The following is a 21031-nucleotide window of genomic DNA, read 5'->3' on the forward strand; positions in this document are numbered from 1 at the left end:
CTTCCACAGAGCATCTCTATCAACTCTATCATATGCCTTCTCCAGATCCATAGATGCTACATACAAATCCATTTGCTTTTCTAAGTATTTCTCACATACATTCTTCGAAGCAAACACCTGATCCACACATCCTCTACCACTTCTGAAACCACACTGCTCTTCCCCAATCTGATGCTCTGTACATGCCTTCACCCTCTCAATCAATACCCTCCCATATAATTTACCAGGAATACTCAACAAACTTATACCTCTGTAATTTGAGCACTCACTCTTATCCCCTTTGCCTTTGTACAATGGCACTATGCATGCATTCTGCCAATCCTCAGGCACCTCACCATAAGTCATACATACATTAAATAACCTTACCAACCAGTCAACAATACAGTCACCCCCTTTTTTAATAAATTCCACTGCAATACCATCCAAACCTGCTGCCTTGCCGGCTTTCATCTTCAGCAAAGCTTTTACTACCTCTTCTCTGTTTACCAAATCATTTTCCCTAACCCTCTCACTTTGCACACCACCTCGACCAAAACACCCTATATCTGCCACTCTATCATCAAACACATTCAACAAACCTTCAAAATACTCACTCCATCTCCTTCTCACATCACCACTACTTGTTATCACCTCCCCATTTGCGCCCTTCACTGAAGTTCCCATTTGCTCCCTTGTCTTACGCACTTTATTTACCTCCTTCCAGAACATCTTTTTATTCTCCCTAAAATTTAATGATACTCTCTCACCCCAACTCTCATTTGCCCTCTTTTTCACCTCTTGCACCTTCCTCTTGACCTCCTGTCTCTTTCTTTTATACATCTTCCACTCAATTGCATTTTTTCCCTGCAAAAATCGTCCAAATGCCTCTCTCTTCTCTTTCACTAATAATCTTACTTCTTCATCCCACCACTCACTACCCTTTCTAATCAACCCACCTCCCACGCTTCTCATGCCACAAGCATCTTTTGTGCAATCCATCACTGATTCCCTAAATACATCCCATTCCTCCCCCACTCCCCTTACTTCCATTGTTCTCACCTTTTTCCATTCTGTACTCAGTCTCTCCTGGTACTTCCTCACACAAGTCTCCTTCCCAAGCTCACTTACTCTCACCACCCTCTTCACCCCAACATTCACTCTTCTTTTCTGAAAACCCATACAAATCTTCACCTTAGCCTCCACAAGATAATGATCAGACATCCCTCCAGTTGCACCTCTCAGCACATTAACATCCAAAAGTCTCTCTTTTGCGCGCCTGCCAATTAACGCGTAATCCAATAATGCTCTCTGGCCATCTCTCCTACTTACATACGTATACTTATGTATATCTCGCTTTTTAAACCAGGTATTCCCAATCACCAGTCCTTTTTCAGCACATAAATCTACAAGCTCTTCACCATTTCCATTTACAACACTGAACACCCCATGTGAACGAAGGGAGTTTTTTTCAAAGTGATAGATGTGGAAAGCAAAAAGGTGTTTTTCATGAATGTACTGGAAAAGTTGAGGTCCAGATAAATTTTTGGTCTGTCAAGGCTTTATTATGGCGGATGACCAACTACCTACCCTCATGTATCCATGATATGGTTGTACTTTGTGTAATGAAGACAATTGAGAAACATCATAAGCCAATATTCCAGTTTCATGATAAGAGAAGTGGACCAGGCAGTATGATACAGTGGTTAAATTGATGAAAACTACCATTGATGTTTGTGTAAATAAATCATACATTTCCCTTTTCCATAGCCAGAGGTTGAACCATTATGTGACATTCATTTTTTATTTCATTTCAAGCTAGAAGTTTCAGTGGATTGAATCAGGGCATGTGAAGCGTCTGGGGTAAACCATGGAAAGCTGTGTAGGTATGTATATTTGCGTGTGTGGACGTATGTGTATACATGTGTATGGGGGTAGGTTGGGCCATTTCTTTCGTCTGTTTCCTTGCGCTACCTCGCAAACGCGGGAGACAGCAAAAAAAAAAAATGTGTGTACGTGTATATATATATATATATATATATATATATATATATATATATATATATATATATATATATATATGGATTTGTATGTAGCATTTATGGATCTGGAGAAGGCATATGATAGAGTTGATAGAGATGCTCTGTGGAAGGTATTAAGAATATATGGTGTGGGAGGCAAGTTGTTAGAAGCAGTGAAAAGTTTTTATCGAGGATGTAAGGCATGTGTACGTGTAGGAAAAGAGGAAAGTGATTGGTTCTCAGTGAATGTAGGTTTGCGGCAGGGGTGTCTGATGTCTCCATGGTTGTTTAATTTGTTTATGGATGGGGTTGTTAGGGAGGTAAATGCAAGAGTCCTGGAAAGAGGGGCAAGTATGAAGTCTGTTGGGGATGAGAGAGCTTGGGAAGTGAGTCAGTTGTTGTTCGCTGATGATACAGCGCTGGTGGCTGATTCATGTGAGAAACTGCAGAAGCTGGTGACTGAGTTTGGTAAAGTGTGTGGAAGAAGAAAGTTAAGAGTAAATGTGAATAAGAGCAAGGTTATTAGGTACAGTAGGGGTGAGGGTCAAGTCAATTGGGAGGTGAGTTTGAATGGAGAAAAACTGGAGGAAGTGAAGTGTTTTAGATATCTGGGAGTGGATCTGTCAGCGGATGGAACCATGGAAGCGGAAGTGGATCATAGGGTGGGGGAGGGGGCGAAAATTTTGGGAGCCTTGAAAAATGTGTGGAAGTCGAGAACATTATCTCGGAAAGCAAAAATGGGTATGTTTGAAGGAATAGTGGTTCCAACAATGTTGTATGGTTGCGAGGCGTGGGCTATGGATAGAGATGTGCGCAGGAGGATGGATGTGCTGGAAATGAGATGTTTGAGGAAAATGTGTGGTGTGAGGTGGTTTGATCGAGTAAGTAACGTAAGGGTAAGAGAGATGTGTGGAAATAAAAAGAGCGTGGTTGAGAGAGCAGAAGAGGGTGTTTTGAAATGGTTTGGGCACATGGAGAGAATGAGTGAGGAAAGATTGACCAAGAGGATATATGTGTTGGAGGTGGAGGGAACAAGGAGAAGAGGGAGACCAAATTGGAGGTGGAAAGATGGAGTGAAAAAGATTTTGTGTGATCGGGGCCTGAACATGCAGGAGGGTGAAAGGAGGGCAAGGAATAGAGTGAATTGGAGCGATGTGGTATACAGGGGTTGACGTGCTGTCAGTGGATTGAATCAAGGCATGTGAAGCGTCTGGGGTAAACCATGGAAAGCTGTGTAGGTATGTATATTTGCGTGTGTGGACGTGTGTATGTACATGTGTATGGGGGGGGGTTGGGCCATTTCTTTCGTCTGTTTCCTTGCGCTACCTCGCAAACGCGGGAGACAGCGACAAAGTATAAAAAAAAAAAAAAAAAAAAATATATATATATATATACATATATATATGTGAATAAGAGCAAGGTTATTAGGTACAGTAGGGTTGAGGGTCAAGTCAATTGGGAGGTGAGTTTGAATGGAGAAAAACTGGAGGAAGTGAAGTGTTTTAGATATCTGGGAGTGGATCTGTCAGCGGATGGAACCATGGAAGCGGAAGTGGATCATAGGGTGGGGGAGGGGGCGAAAATTTTGGGAGCCTTGAAAAATGTGTGGAAGTCGAGAACATTATCTCGGAAAGCAAAAATGGGTATGTTTGAAGGAATAGTGGTTCCAACAATGTTGTATGGTTGCGAGGCGTGGGCTATGGATAGAGTTGTGCGCAGGAGGATGGATGTGCTGGAAATGAGATGTTTGAGGACAATGTGTGGTGTGAGGTGGTTTGATCGAGTAAGTAACGTAAGGGTAAGAGAATGTGTGGAAATAAAAAGAGCGTGGTTTGAGAGAGCAGAAGAGGGTGTTTTGAATGGTTTGGGCACATGGAGAGGAATGAGTGAGGAAAGATTGACCAATGGTTATGTGTCGGAGGCGTGGGGCAGGAGTAGAGTTGTGCCAGGAGTGGAATGGATGTGTGGAAAAGAGATTTGTTGTGGGGGACAAGGAGTGAGGGTGAGGTGGTTTGGATCGAGTAAGTAACGTAAGGGGTTAAGGGAGATGTTGTGGAAATCAAGGATTGAAGGCGTGGTTGAAGGAAAGATTGAGGGTATTTTTGGTGTGTGGCACTGTGAGAGATATGGTGAGGAAGGATTGACAATGAGGATTTATGTGTCCTGGCATGACGGGGAGGGAACGAGGAAGAAGAAGGGAGAACAAAAAAAATTGATAGTAATAGATGGAGTGAAAAGGATTTTGTGTGATCGGGGCTGAAATGAGGAGATGATAAGGAGGGAAGGAATAGAGTGAATTGGAGCGATGTGGTATACAGGGGTTGACGTGCTGTCAGTGGATTGAATCAAGGCATGTGAAGCGTCCGGGGTAAACCATGGAAAGCTGTGTAGGTATGTATATTTGCGTGTGTGGACGTGTGTATGTACATGTGTTTGGGGGGGGGTTGGGCCATTTCTTTCGTCTGTTTCCTTGCGCTACCTCGCAACCGCGGGAGACAGCGACGAGGTATAAAAGAAAAAAAAAAAAAAAAAAATGTGGATATATATATGAGTGAATGTTGGGGTGAAGAGGGTGGTGAGAGTAAGTGAGCTTGAGAAGGAGACCTGTGTGAGGAAGTACCAGGAGAGACTGAGTACAGAATGGAAAAAGGTGAGAACAATGGAAGCAAGGGGAGTGGGGGAGGAATGGGATGTATTTAGGGAATCAGTGATGGATTGCGCAAAAGATGCTTGTGGCATGAGAAGAGTGGGAGGTGGGTTGATTAGAAAGGGTAGTGAGTGGTGGGATGAAGAAGTAAGAGTATTAGTGAAAGAGAAGAGAGAGGCATTTGGACGATTTTTGCAGGGAAAAAATGCAATTGAGTGGGAGATGTATAAAAGAAAGAGACAGGAGGTCAAGAGAAAGGTGCAAGAGGTGAAAAAAAAGGGCAAATGAGAGTTGGGGTGAGAGAGTATCATTAAATTTTAGGGAGAATAAAAAGATGTTCTGGAGGAGGTAAATAAGGTGCGTAAGACAAGGGAGCAAATGGGAACTTCAGTGAAGGGCGCAAATGGGGAGGTGATAACAAGTAGTGGTGATGTGAGAAGGAGATGGAGTGAGTATTTTGAAGGTTTGTTGAATGTGTTTGATGATAGAGTGGCAGATATAGGGTGTTTTGGTCGAGGTGGTGTGCAAAGTGAGAGGGTTAGGGAAAATGATTTGGTAAACAGAGAAGAGGTAGTAAAAGCTTTGCTGAAGATGAAAGCCGGCAAGGCAGCAGGTTTGGATGGTATTGCAGTGGAATTTATTAAGAAAGGGGGTGACTGTATTGTTGACTGGTTGGTAAGGTTATCTAATGTATGTATGACTCATGGTGAGGTGCCTGAGGATTGGCGGAATGCGTGCATAGTGCCATTGTACAAAGGCAAAGGGGATAAGAGTGAGTGCTCAAATTACAGAGGTATAAGTTTGTTGAGTATTCCTGGTAAATTATATGGGAGGTATTGATTGAGAGGGTGAAAGGCATGTACAGAGCATCAGATTGGGGAAGAGCAGTGTGGTTTCAGAAGTGGTAGAGGATGTGTGGATCAGGTGTTTGCTTTGAAGAATGTATGTGAGAAATACTTAGAAAAGCAAATGGATTTGTATGTAGCATTTATGGATCTGGAGAAGGCATATGATAGAGTTGATAGAGATGCTCTGTGGAAGGTATTAAGAGTATATGGTGTGGGAGGCAAGTTGTTAGAAGCAGTGAAAAGTTTTTATCGAGGATGTAAGGCATGTGTACGTGTAGGAAGAGAGGAAAGTGATTGGTTCTCAGTGAATGTAGGTTTGCGCAGGGGTGTGTGATGTCTCCATGGTTGTTTAATTTGTTTATGGATGGGGTTGTTAGGGAGGTAAATGCAAGAGTCTGGAAAGAGGGGCAAGTATGAAGTCTGTTGGGGATGAGAGAGTTTGGGAAGTGAGTCAGTTGTTGTTCGCTGATGATACAGCGCTGGTGGCTGATTCATGTGAGAAACTGCAGAAGCTGGTGACTGAGTTTGGTAAAGTGTGTGGAAGAAGAAAGTTGAGAGTAAATGTGAATAAGAGCAAGGTTATTAGGTACAGTAGGGTTGAGGGTCAAGTCAATTGGGAGGTGAGTTTGAATGGAGAAAAACTGGAGGAAGTGAAGTGTTTTGGATATCTGGGAGTGGATCTGTCAGCGGATGGAACCATGGAAGCGGAAGTGGATCATAGGGTGGGGGAGGGGGCGAAAATTCTGGGAGCCTTGAAGAATGTGTGGAAGTCGAGAACATTATCTCGGAAAGCAAAAATGGGTATGTTTGAAGGAATAGTGGTTCCAACAATGTTGTATGGTTGCGAGGCGTGGGCTATGGATAGAGATGTGCGCAGGAGGATGGATGTGCTGGAAATGAGATGTTTGAGGACAATGTGTGGTGTGAGGTGGTTTGATCGAGTGAGTAACGTAAGGGTAAGAGAGATGTGTGGAAATAAAAAGAGCGTGGTTGAGAGAGCAGAAGAGGGTGTTTTGAAGTGGTTTGGGCACATGGAGAGGATGAGTGAGGAAAGATTGACCAAGAGGATATATGTGTCGGAGGTGGAGGGAGCAAGGAGAAGAGGGAGACCAAATTGGAGGTGGAAAGATGGAGTGAAAAAGATTTTGTGTGATCGGGGCCTGAACATGCAGGAGGGTGAAAGGAGGGCAAGGAATAGAGTGAATTGGAGCGATGTGGTATACCGGGGTTGACGTGCTGTCAGTGGATTGAATCAAGGCATGTGAAGCGTCTGGGGTAAACCATGGAAAGCTGTGTAGGTATGTATATTTGCGTGTGTGGACGTATGTATATACATGTGTATGGGGGGGGTTGGGCCATTTCTTTCGTCTGTTTCCTTGCGCTACCTCGCAAACGCGGGAGACAGCGACAAAGTATAAAAAAAAAAAATATATATATATATATATATATATATATATATCCCTGGGGATAGGGGAGAAAGAATACTTCCCACGTATTCCCTGCGTGTCGTAGAAGGCGACTAAAAGGGGAGGGAGCGGGGGGCTGGAAATCCTCCCCTCTCACTTTTTTTTTTTTTTTTTTTCAAAAGAGGGAACAGAGAAGGGGCCCAGGTGAGGATATTCCCTCAAGGGCCCAGTCCTCTGTTCTCAACGCTACCTCGCTAATGCGGGAAATGGCGAATAGTATGAAAGAAGAAAATATATATATATATATATATATATATATATATATATATATATATATATATATTATCCCTGGGGATAGAGGTGAAAGAATACTTCCCACGCATTCCTCACGTGTCGTAGAAGGCGACTAGAGGGGACGGGAGCGGGGGGCCAGAAATCCTCCCCTCCTTGTATTTTAACTTTCTAAAAATGGGAAATGTTAAGATAAATACTGGAAATATGGGTGGTACAATAGAATAAGCAATTCAGGTATACAAGGGAGTGAGTGACTGTATTTCAATTAAAAACATTCATACAGTCAATATGGCAAATTGTATTTCATATAAATAGACTCAGATTGGGGTGTCTAAATGTGTGTGGATGTAACCAAGATGTGAAAAAAGGAGAGATAGGTAGTATGTTTGAGGAAAGGAACCTGGATGTTTTGGCTCAGAGTGAAACGAAGCTCAAGGGTAAAGGGGAAGAGTGGTTTGGGAATGTCTTGGGAGTAAAGTCAGGGGTTAGTGAGAGGACAAGAGCTAGGGAAGGAGTAGCAGTACTCCTGAAACAGGAGTTGTGGGAGTATGTGATAGAATGTAAGAAAGTAAATTCTCGATTGATATGGGTAAAACTGAAAGTTGATGGAGAGAGATGGGTGATTATTGGTGCATATGCACCTGGGCATGAGAAGAAAGATCATGAGAGGCAAGTGTTTTGGGAGCAGCTGAATGAGTGTGTTAGTGGTTTTGATGCACGCGACCAGGTTATAGTGATGGGTGATTTGAATGCAAAGGTGAGTAATGTGGCAGTTGAGGGAATAATTGGTATACATGGGGTGTTCAGTGTTGTAAATGGAAATGGTGAAGAGCTTGTAGATTTATGTGCTGAAAAAGGACTGGTGATTTGGAATACCTGGTTTAAAAAGCGAGATATACATAAGTATACTTATGTAAGTAGGAGAGATAGCCAGAGAGCGTTATTGGATTACGTGTTAATTGACAGGCGCGCGAAAGAGAGACTTTTGGATGTAAATGTGCTGAGAGGTGCAACTGGAGGGATGTCTGATCATTATCTTGTGGAGGCTAAGGTGAAGATTTGTATGGGTTTTCAGAAAAGAAGAGTGAATGTTGGGGTGAAGAGGGTGGTGACAGTAAGTGAGCTTGGGAAGGAGACTTGTGTGAGGAAGTGCCAGGAGAGACTGAGTACAGAATGGAAAAAGGTGAGAACAATGGAAGTAAGGGGAGTGGGGGAGGAATGGGATGTATTTAGGGAATCAGTGATGGATTGCGCAAAAGATGCTTGTGGCATGAGAAGCGTGGGAGGTGGGTTGATTAGAAAGGGTAGTGAGTGGTGGGATGAAGTAAGATTATTAGTGAAAGAGAAGAGAGAGGCATTTGGACGATTTTTGCAGGGAAAAAATGCAATTGAGTGGGAGATGTATAAAAGAAAGAGACAGGAGGTCAAGAGAAAGGTGCAAGAGGTGAAAAAGAGGGCAAATGAGAGTTGGGGTGAGAGATTATCATCAAATTTTAGGGAGAATAAAAAGATGTTCTGGAAGGAGGTAAATAAAATGCGTAAGACAAGGGAGCAAATGGGAACTTCAGTGAAGGGCACAAATGGGGAGGTGATAACAAGTAGTGGTGATGTGAGAAGGAGATGGAGTGAGTATTTTGAAGGTTTGTTGAATGTGTTTGATGACAGGGTGGCAGATATAGGGTGTCTTGGTCGAGGTGGTGTGCAAAGTGAGAGGGTTACGGAAAATGATTTGGTAAACAGAGAAGAGGTAGTAAATGCTTTGCGGAAGATGAAAACCGGCAAGGCAGCAGGTTTGGATGGTATTGCAGTGGAATTTATTAAAAAAGGGGGTGACTGTATTGTTGACTGGTTGGTAAGGTTATTTAATGTATGTATGTGAATAAGAGCAAGGTTATTAGGTACAGTAGGGTTGAGGGTCAAGTCAATTGGGAGGTGAGTTTGAATGGAGAAAAACTGGAGGAAGTGAAGTGTTTTAGATATCTGGGAGTGGATCTGGCAGCGGATGGAACCATGGAAGCGGAAGTGGATCATAGGGTGGGGGAGGGGGCGAAAATTCTGGGGGCCTTGAAGAATGTGTGGAAGTCGAGAACATTATCTCGGAAAGCAAAAATGGGTATGTTTGAAGGAATAGTGGTTCCAACAATGTTGTATGGTTGCGAGGCGTGGGCTATGGATAGAGTTGTGCGCAGGAGGATGGATGTGCTGGAAATGAGATGTTTGAGGACAATGTGTGGTGTGAGGTGGTTTGATCGAGTGAGTAACGTAAGGGTAAGAGAGATGTGTGGAAATAAAAAGAGCGTGGTTGAGAGAGCAGAAGAGGGTGTTTTGAAGTGGTTTGGGCACATGGAGAGAATGAGTGAGGAAAGATTGACCAAGAGGATATATGTGTCGGAGGTGGCGGGAACGAGGAGAAGAGGGAGACCAAATTGGAGGTGGAAAGATGGAGTGAAAAAGATTTTGTGTGATCGGGGCCTGAACATGCAGGAGGGTGAAAGGAGGGCAAGGAATAGAGTGAATTGGAGCGATGTGGTATACCGGGGTTGACGTGCTGTCAGTGGATTGAATCAAGGCATGTGAAGCGTCTGGGGTAAACCATGGAAAGCTGTGTAGGTATGTATATTTGCGTGTGTGGACGTATGTATATACATGTGTATGGGGGGGGGTTGGGCCATTTCTTTCGTCTGTTTCCTTGCGCTACCTCGCAAACGCGGGAGACAGCGACAAAGTATAAAAAAAAAAGAAAAAAAAGAAAAAAAATGACTCATGGTGAGGTGCCTGAGGATTGGCGGAATGCGTGTATAGTGCCATTGCACAAAGGCAAAGGGGATAAGAGTGAGTGCTCAAATTACAGAGGTATAAGTTTGTTGAGTATTCCTGGTAAATCATATGGGAGGGTATTGATTGAGAGGGTGAAGGCATGTACAGAGCATCAGATTGGGGAAGAGCAGTGTGGTTTCAGAAATGGTAGAGGATGTGTGGATCAGGTGTTTGCTTTGAAGAATGTGAGAAGTACTTAGAGAAGCAAATGGATTTGTATGTAGCATTTATGGATCTGGAGAAGGCATATGATAGAGTTGATAGAGATGCTCTGTGGAAGGTATTAAGAATATATGGTGTGGGAGGCAAGTTGTTAGAAGCAGTGAAAAGTTTTTATCGAGGATGTAAGGCATGTGTACATGTAGGAAGAGAGGAAAGTGACTGGTTCTCAGTGAATGTAGGTTTGCGGCAGGGGTGTGTGATGTCTCCATGGTTGTTTAATTTGTTTATGGATGGGGTTGTTAGGGAGGTGAATGCAAGAGTTTTGGAAAGAGGGGCAAGTATGAAGTCTGTTGTGGATGAGAGGGCTTGGGAAGTGAGTCAGTTGTTGTTCGATGATGATACAGCGCTGGTGGCTGATTCATGTGAGAAACTGCAGAAGCTGGTGACTGAGTTTGGTAAAGTGTGCGAAAGAAGAAAGTTAAAAGTAAATGTGAATAAGAGCAAGGTTATTAGGTACAGTAGGGTTGAGGGTCAATTGGGAGGTAAGTTTGAATGGAGAAAAACTGGAGGAAGTAAAGTGTTTTAGATATCTGGGAGTGGATCTGGCAGCGGATGGAACCATGGAAGCGGAAGTGAATCATAGGGTAGGGGAGGGGGCGAAAATCCTGGGAGCATTGAATAATGTGTGGAAGTAGAGAACATTATCTCGGAAAGCAAAAATGGGTATGTTTGAAGGAATAGCGGTTCCAACAATGTTGTATGGTTGCGAGGCGTGGGCTATGAATAGAGTTGTGTGCAGGAGGGTGGATGTGCTGGAAATGAGATGTTTGAGGACAATGTGTGGTGTGAGGTGGTTTGATCGAGTAAGTAATGTAAGGGTAAGAGAGATGTGTGGAAATAAAAAGAGCGTGGTTGAGAGAGCAGAAGAGGGTGTTTTGAAATGGTTTGGGCACATGGAAAGAATGAGTGAGGAAAGATTGACAAAGAGGATATATGTGTCGGAGGTGGAGGGAACGAGGAGAAGTGGGAGACCAAATTGGAGGTGGAAAGATGGAGTGAAAAAGATTTTGAGTAATCGGGGCCTGAACATGCAGGAGGGTGAAAGGCGGGCAAGGAATAGAGTGAATTGGATCGATGTGGTATACCGGGGTTGACGTGCTGTCAGTGGATTGAATCAGGGGATGAGAAGCGTCTGGGGTAAACCATGGAAAGTTGTGTGGGGCCTGGATGTGGAAAGGGAGCTGTGGTTTCGGGCATTATTGCATGACAGCTGGAGACTGAGTGTGAATAAATGGGGCCTTTGTTATCTTTTTCTAGCGCTACCTTGCACACATGAGGGGGGAGGGGGATGGTATTCCATGTGTGGCGAGGTGGCGATGGGAATGAATAAAGGCAGACAGTGTGAATTGTGTGCATGGGTATATATGTATGTGTCTGTGTGTGTATATATATGTGTATATTGAGATGTATAGGTATGTATATTTGCGTGTGAGGAGGTGTGTGTATATACATGTGTATGGGGGTGGGTTGGGCCATTTCTTTCTTCTGTTTCCTTGCGCTACCTCACAAATGCGGGAGACAGCGACAAAGCAAAATAATAAAATAAGTAAATAAATATTTCTATAAATGGTTATCTTTAGTAGCTTCTTACCTAATGCATGAATTATTAATCATCCACCTATTCAGAGAGAGTGAAGGAAAAACCTTACCTAGTCTAACATAGAGTCCTCAAGAAATGCAGATCTGACAAATAGGTAGATATCAGTCTATCAATTTCTGTATGTTTCTATGTTATTTTCATTACTATGATAACATTTTGGGTATTATTTGGTACATAATTTCCATTATTTACATACAGTTTTGAGTATATTTCATTCTCTTTTTTCTTATGCTTCCTAACCCCTTATTTACATGGAAATGGATGAAATGATATACAGGTACACCACCGAATTTCCGGCAACTGATGGTTCAGCACCTCCTTTAGTCTGGACAAAATTATGTGAGGGAGCTTGAAATTACCGCGGCCACCAGACTAGTTTATGGGGCGGCCACAGGTGGTGTTGTGTGTAGTGCGCATTTATTTGCATTCTTTACACTGCAATTGTTGGTGGTGATACCACACTTCTGTGAGACTCTTAGCTAATTTTGCTTAAATTTAACACTAGCTATGGCTTCTAAGACATATGAGAGTGTCAGTTGTGGTGTCAAACATAAACACCAGTCCATATCGATCCAAGATAAAGTAGAACTGTTGAAATAAATGGACCGGGGTGTTTTGGTGCATAAGCTGTGTGACATCTACAGTATTGGTTTATCAACTGCTTATGATAAAGAAGTAAAGGGAGAAAATATTGAAATTCTATGTAGACAGTGATTCCAAGAAGCAAATGATGATTAGAAAAAATATGAAAGATGGTAAGAGTACCAAGTACGATCGAGTGATGATGGAATGGTTTCAACAGTGTCGGAGTGATGAAGTGGACTTGTCAGGTAGCATGATAATGGACCAGGATAAGTTGTTCCATAAAGAACTTAAATTACAACATGAGCATGACTATAGCAAAGGATGGCTTTAAAGATTCAAGAAGCATCATCGAATTTCCATGAATAAAGTGTGTGTGTGGAGAAAAGCGGTCTGCAAACCATGAAGGAGCTGCCGAGTATGTGGATGAATTTGTGAAACTTGTCGCTGACGAGCATCTTTGTCCTGGGCAGGTGTATAAGTACCTGTATTTCATTCATTTATTTAATTCACATTTCATATTTGTTTAATTAAAATTTCTAGCAGTCCATGGTATACTTTAGACACATGAGAGATGTATGATTACTGGGTTAGAGGTGTGTTGATGAATCATTATTACATGACCACGGTTGGTCCGGCAAAATGGTTAATCCGGCAAGGCTTTGGAACCAAGAGTGCCGGAAAATTGGTGGTGTACCTGTATTGCAATTTGATACTACAATAACTTTTTTGGCACAGAACTCTACTTTGTTTGGGTAGTTTGATTATCTGTTGGTTATTTATGTCTGGATGGTTACATGGGTTATAGGTCTAATGAGCCAGAGTAATTAAGACTATCAAAATCAAGCATACTGCCAAATGAAAAACTTGAATGAATATATTCTTCAAGTGTTCAATATAATTCTATAATCATACACACTCACCATATTCATGCTATATACACAAGTGTTATGATCCTGCTGACTAGACTAAACAGGAACACTTAGCATTATTCAGGAATCATTGCTAAATGGCCAAAAGTCTCATACACATATGAGTATAACTGATTTAGGAAACAGTTAATTATATTAAAACCATATACCTGTTTACCATATCCTTGCTTAATACTGTGATAAAACTAAGACTAAGACAGACATCTAAAAGGTAATCAGCATAAGGCCAATAAATAATATTTACATACCAAAAAGGGGTAGGGATTGCTGAAGTCATAAGTAATCTTCTCACATAACTCTTCATTTCGTGGATTGAGAAAATAGTAGCACTCTCTGTCCATGTTGTTATCTTCAATATATTCTATGCCACGTATGAGGCAGTCTAGCTCATCAAATTTATGCAGTGTTAGATTCACCTCCTGTAATATTTCAAAATGAAGTAAACATTAGGCTTCAAACAAAATATCAAATACCTGTCTCCAGCATATTGAATATCCATCATACTGGATTACAAAGCATCCCTCTAATTTGGAGGAGTGTGCCTCATCGGTTTTGTGCCAGTGCTTGCTCATCTGTTTTGTATCTGCATGACAACCAAAACTTTTTCATCTTACAAACATACGTTGATATGGCCTATCTCAAAGAAGGGTGGCTATTCTAACCCTTCCAATCATCATTCTATACCTTTAACTTTTAATACATTCATTTCCAATAGTTTTGGTTCTTTCCATAATCCAGTTTCCTTACACAACTTGAATCTGACATTTTTCTTTCAGTTCATCAGTATTGTGCTTGTGTGATGGGATCCATTACTGATATCCTTTCCTATACAGGAACCTCTCAGTTTACATGATAGCTATGTTCTTGAAAATGGTTGCGTATATCAAGGAATGAAGATCAGGGGATTTATCAACAAAAAGGAACTGATTATTATACCAGGAAAAATAAAATAATATAACATACATACTGTTATAATGCACCGAAACCACAGCTCCCTTTCCACATGGGGCCTGGATGTGGAAAGGGAGCTGTGGTTTAGGTGCATTGTACATGACAGCTAGAGACTGAGTGTAAACGAAGAAGATAGCGACAAAGTATAATAGATAAATAAATAAATATATGTTTATTTATCTATTTATTATACTTTGTCGCTGTCTCCTGCGTTAGCGAGGTAGCGCGAGGAAACAGACGAGAGAATGGCCCAACCCACCCACATACACATGTATATACACACACATCCATACACACACATATACATATCTATTCATCTCAACGTATACATATACATACACACACAGACAAATACATATACAAACTTGTACATAATTCATGCTGTCTGCCTTATTCATTCCCATCGCCACCCCGCCACATAATGAAATAAAAACCCCCTCCCCCCACATGTGCGCGAGGTAGTGCTACGAAAAGACAGCAAAGGCCACATTCGTTCACATTCAGTCCCTAGCTGTCATGTATAATGCACCAAAACCACAGCTCCCTTTCCACATCCAGGCCCCACAAAATTTTCCATGGTTTACTCCAGACGCTTCACATGCCCTGGTTCAATCCATTGACAGCACGTCGACCCAGTATACCACATCGTTCCAATTCACTCTATTCCTTCCACGCCTTTCACCCTCCTGCATGTTCAGGCCCCGATCACTCAATATCTTTTTCACTCCATCTTTCCACCTCCAATTTGGTCTCCCACTTCTCGTTCCCTCCCCCTCTGACACATATATCCTCTTGGTCACTCTTTCCTCACTCATTCTCTCCATGTGACCAAACCATTTCAAAACACCCTCTTCTGCTCTCTCAACCACACTCTTTTTACCATCACACATCTCTCTTCCCCTTTCATTACTTACTCGATCAAACCACCTCACACCACATATTGTCCTCAAACATCTCATTTCCAGCACATCCACCCTCCTGTGCACAACTCTATCCATAGCCCATGCCTCGCAACCATATATCATTGTTGGAACCACTATTCCTTCAAACATATCCATTTTTGCTTTCCAAGATAATGTTCTTGACTTCCACACATTCTTCAAGGCTCCCAGAACTTTCGCCCCCTCCCCCACCCTATGATTCACTTCTGCTTCCATGGTTCCATCCGCTGCCAAATCCACTCCCAGATATCTAAAACACTTCACTTCCTCCAGCTTTTCTCCATTCAAACTTACCTCCCAATTGACTTGTCCCTCAACCCTACTGTACCTAATAACCTTGCTCTTCTTCACATTTACTCTCAGCTTTCTTCTTTCACACACTTTACCAAACTCAGTCACTAGCTTCTGCAGTTTCTCACATGAATCAGCCACCAGCGCTGTATCATCAGCGAACAACAACTGACTCACTTCCCAGCACTCTCATCTACAACAGACTGCATACTTGCCCCTCTTTCTAAAACTCTTGCATTCACCTCCCTAACAACCCCATCCATAAACAAATTAAACAACCATGGAGACATAACGCACCCCTGCCGCAAACCAACATTCACTGAGAACCAATCACTTTCCTCTCTTTCTACACATACACATGCCTTACATCCTCGATAAAAACTTTTCACTGCTTCTAACAACTTGCCTCCCACACCATATATTCTTAATACCTTCCACAGAGCATCTCTATCAACTCTATCATATGCCTTTTCCAGATCCATAAATGCTACATACAAATCCATTAGCTTTTCTAAGTATTTCTCACACACACTCTTCAAAGCAAATACCTGATCCACACATCCTATATCACTTCTATAACCACACTGCTCTTCCCCCATCTGATGCTCTGTACATGCCTTCACCCTCTCAATCAATACCCTCCCATATAATTTACCAGGAATACTCAACCTACTTATACCTCTGTAATTTGAGCACTCACTTTTATCCCCTTTGCCTTTGTACAATGGCACTATGCAAGCATTCCACCAATCCTCAGGCACCTCACCATGAGTCATACATACATTAAATGATCTTACAAACCAGTCAACAATACAGTCACCCTCTTTTTTAATAAATTCCACTGCAATACCATGCAAACCTGCTGCCTTGCCAGCTTTCATCTTCTGTAAAGCTTTTACTACTACTCTGTTTACCAAATCATTCTCTCTAACCCTCTCACTTCACACACCACCTCGACCAAAACACCCTATATCTGCCACTCTATCATCAAACACATTCAACAAACCTTCAAAATACACTGTATTCTTTACATTGTCTATCATTAATACTATGGTACTGCACATCTCTACAATTTGTCATCCTTAATACATTTCACATTCCCACATCATCTCAGCATACTTTCTGCCACAAAACTTTTAATTATCCTCTTATCCTATGGTGTATTGTTGTATTCTTTACCCTGTCTATTCTTAATCCTATGATACAACAATATTCATGTATTTTCAATTACTTCAATTTCTATCCAACTGAGTTTTGGAAACCTAGTTAAATTTCCATGAGGAGGATCTACAAAAAGTACTTCATGTATGATTTTCAGGCATCTAACACCTAATTTTTTTCAAATCAATGAGGCTCTCATTCAAAATACCACATTTATCACATTATATCTAAAACAAATGTACGCTAACCCCCAGCTGTAAAGATGGACAACCACCACCAGTACACAGTAACCAGTGAGCAACATTCCTCAGGGGTACTGGGAACGTCTACCCACATAAGGGGGTTGTCTAACAGCTGGGGGACAGGAGTGGCAGCAGCACATTCTAATACTCACACGCTGAAAATCTTCTTCAAATTTGTAAGCTCCACCCCCTGTTGCACAAATCGTAGATGCAAGGGTTGCTATGCCCTTGCTCTTGGAGAGTTCAAGAAACTGTGGCATATCTGAGGTGGGAAACCGTATGAAGTGAAGTGTGCCAGTTCGATTTCCTACACGCACATTTTCCATCTATAAGTAAAAAAGAAAAAAGAAAAAAAAAGAAACTCATTTCATTGTAGTAAGAAATCTCCTCACTTATGTAACTGAACTAAATACCCTTCATTTGTGATTTCAGCTCACTGGCAGATAAAAATTCAGAAAAGCATGAAAGGTCACCTGAAGTAGATGGACAAACTTCATTTACTGAAAATAAGCAAATCATGTCTGGTTTCACAAATTATATTTGAAGGGAACTTTTAAAATTAAAATGTAAGAAATATCTAAGCTGTAAAAAACTAGCAAGAAGGATTATCTAATACCAACCATGAAATGCTGTAAACGAGGAATTAAATTACAATAACAAAATCTCACTTGTCTATCACTCTTTTCTCTAGGTTCCATACATTCTAATCTATTCTCATAAAAATCATATTTCTTGAAGTGTGGAGAATAACTTATGAGCAGAAGATATTCTACTTTCATTAATGACTATTATCAATAATCATTTCAATATACTTTTACAATAAATTCCATTAGCCACATAATTTAACTTTTTTTTTTTTTTTGCTTTGTCGCTGTCTCCCGCATTTGCGAGGTAGCGCAAGGAAACAGAAGAAAGAAATGGCCCAACCCACCCCCATACACATGTATATACACACACGTCCACACACGCAAATATACATATCTATACATCTCAATGTACACATATATATACACACACAAACACATACATATATATATACCCATGCACACAATTCACACTGTCTGCCTTTATTCATTCCCATCGCCACCTCGCCACACATGGAATACCATCCCCCTCCCCCCTCATGTGTGCGAGGTAGCGCTAGGAAAAGATAACAAAAGCCCCATTCGTTCACACTCAGTCTCCAGCTGTCAAGCAATAATGCCCGAACCACAGCTCCCTTTCCACATCCAGGCCCCACACAACTTTCCATGATTTACCCCAGACGCTTCACATGCCCTGATTCAATCCACTGACAGCACGTCAACCCCGATATACCACATTGATCCAATTCACTCTATTCCTTGCCCGCTTTTCACCCTCCTGCATGCTCAGGCCCCAATCACTCAAATTCACTCCATCTTTCCACCACCAATTTGGTCTCCCACTTCTCCTCGTTCCCTCCACCTCCGACACATATATCCTCTTTGTCAATCTTTCCTCACTCATTCTCTCCATGTGCCCAAACCATTTCAAAACACCCTCTTCTGCTCTCTCAACCACGCTCTTTTTATTTCCACACATCTCTCTTACCTTACATTACTTACTCGATCAAACCACCTCACACCACACATTGTCCTCAAACATCTCATTTCCAGCACATCCACCCTCCTGCACACAACTCTATCCATAGCCCACACCTCGCAACCATACAACATTGTTGGAACCACTATTCCTTCAAACATACCCATTTTTGCTTTCCGAGATAATGTTCTCGACTTCCACACATTCTTCAATGCTCCCAGGATTTTCGCCCCCTCCCCCACCCTATGATTCACTTCCGCTTCCATGGTTCCATCCGCTGCCAGATCCACTTCCAGATATCTAAAACACTTTACTTCCTCCAGTTTTTCTCCATTCAAACTTACCTGCCAATTGACTTGACCCTCAACCCTACTGTACCTAATAACCTTGCTCTTATTCACATTTACTCTTAACTTTCTTCTTTCACACACTTAACCAAACTCAGTCACTAGCTTCTGCAGTTTCTCACATGAATCAGCCACCAGCACTGTATCATTAGCGAACAACAACTGACTCACTTCCCAAGCTCTCTCATCCACAACAGACTTCATACTTGCCCCTCTTTCCAAAACTCTTGCATTCACCTCCCTATCAACCCCATCCATAAACAAATAAAACAACCATGGAGACATCACACACCCCTGCCGCAAACCTACATTCACTGAGAACCAATCACTTTCCTCTCTTCCTCAACGTACACATGCCTTACATCCTCGATAAAAACTTTTCACTGCTTCTAACAACTTGCCTCCAACACCATATATTCTTAATACCTTCCACAGAGCATCTCTATCAACTCTATCATATGCCTTCTCCAGATCCATAAATGCTACATACAAATCCATTTGCTTTTCTAAGTATTTCTCACATACATTCTTCAAAGCAAACACCTGATCCACACATCCTCTACCACTTCTGAAACCACATTGCTCTTCCCCAATCTGATGCTCTGTACATGCCTTCACCCTCTCAATCAATACCCTCCCATATAATTTACCAGGAATACTCAACAAACTTATACCTCTGTAATTTGAGCACTCACTCACTTAGAAGCAGATATTATTATATTCTAATTCTACTTTATTTCCTTCAACTCTTTTTCCATATACATGGTGTGGATCAAGTGCATTCAGCCTTTCAAGTCACTCAAACTTATGCTTAGCTTACATCTAGAGTGTTAAAAGTGAACAAAGGGTTCCATACTAATTGGAAATCTTTTCAATATTTCACTTTGATATGCTACATGAGATAAAAATCCCTACTTACATCTTCATCTAACCACCTCAAATACAACATACCTCTAGTGCACAAGATAAAAAATTCTACCTCATCTCATCTCCAATACTTCAAGCACTAAACAATTCATTTACTGGATCTCTCTATCTCTCATGCAGTCAGTCATCACCTGCCATATACCCTACATGGACATTACCATCTTAAGAGACTTTCACATACATGCTTATCAACAAATTCTTTTTTTGGCAATGCACATCTCAATTCTTCATTCCATATCTATATCTATATCTTCATTCAATAACTATATCACAAATGTTGGCTATCAATACATGTCTCACTCTTTATTCACCAAGACCCAGATAAAAATTCATATATAAAAGTTGGGACAAACATTCCACTGTAAGTGCTCTTGGACACTCTACACTTACAATTCTTTCCATTCCCCAAACTTTCATCGCACCTCCAATTTTCCCTGGCATGATATATTCTCAATATCAATTTTTCCTATTACCATCCTTACTTGTCACAACTCCCAAACACCTATGCTCATCAATAACCTTCAGTTCTTTCCAATTCCAATTCACATGGTGCAACTGGACATCTCTCCAAAAACAATAACACTCCTCATGCTTGCATTTAATTTCATCTCCACTTCATATAAACACCATGAAGCATCCTGCCATTCTTCCAAAGCTCTACAATCATTCTCTGATTTATGCAGATGATATGATCTATCAATCATATCATCTGCATACAACACCTGTTATAGCTTCCATTCTTTCTAACATAATTTATAGTTCAATTGCACTTTGTAAACACCCTATTTCATTCTCACTTAACACAATAAAACCTTGCAATATTTCAGAAATATCCTTTATTGAACACCAATAACTGGATTGGATTATTAATAAATTTACTGGAATTACAGTCATCCCTTAATAATAGGGAACATATGGGGATGAGGCCTTGACAATTGAGTACATTTTCTCAGTCATTTTAAATATGGATAAATGCATAAATCTATTTATTCATATTATTATACTTGATCACCATTTCCTGTGTTGGTGAGGAAGTGCCAGAAAACAAATGAAGAAAGGCCCATCCACTCAGATACACATGTATATACATACATGCACATACACATACAAATGCGTTTGATGACAGAGTAGCAGATATATGGTATTTTGGTCAGGGTGGTATGCAAAGTGAGAGGTTTAGGGAGAATAGGTTGGTTAAGAAAGAAAAGGAGGTGAAAGCTTTGCAGAAGATGAAATCTGGCAAGGTGGCAGGTTTGGATGGTA

The 21031-nt window shown here is 41.4% G+C and overlaps 1 protein-coding gene across 6 annotated transcripts in view; it reads right to left on the reverse strand.

Moving 5' to 3' along the window:
- The window catches only part of fbl (pantothenate kinase 3 fbl), a 180330-nt gene that overhangs the window by 92090 nt on the left and 67209 nt on the right, over positions 1-21031 (reverse strand). For all 6 annotated transcript variants that reach the window (XM_071665396.1, XM_071665400.1, XM_071665397.1 and 3 more), the window contains exons 4-5: positions 17084-17257; positions 13594-13764 (exon numbers count right to left, since the gene is read on the reverse strand). In XM_071665396.1, coding sequence (XP_071521497.1) covers positions 13594-13764; positions 17084-17257 — 345 coding nt within the window. The remainder of the gene's footprint in view (positions 1-13593; positions 13765-17083; positions 17258-21031) is intronic.

The sequence above is a fragment of the Panulirus ornatus genome, chromosome 10 (genome assembly GCF_036320965.1).
Source record: "Panulirus ornatus isolate Po-2019 chromosome 10, ASM3632096v1, whole genome shotgun sequence".
Classification (NCBI taxonomy): Eukaryota; Metazoa; Arthropoda; class Malacostraca; order Decapoda; family Palinuridae; genus Panulirus; species Panulirus ornatus.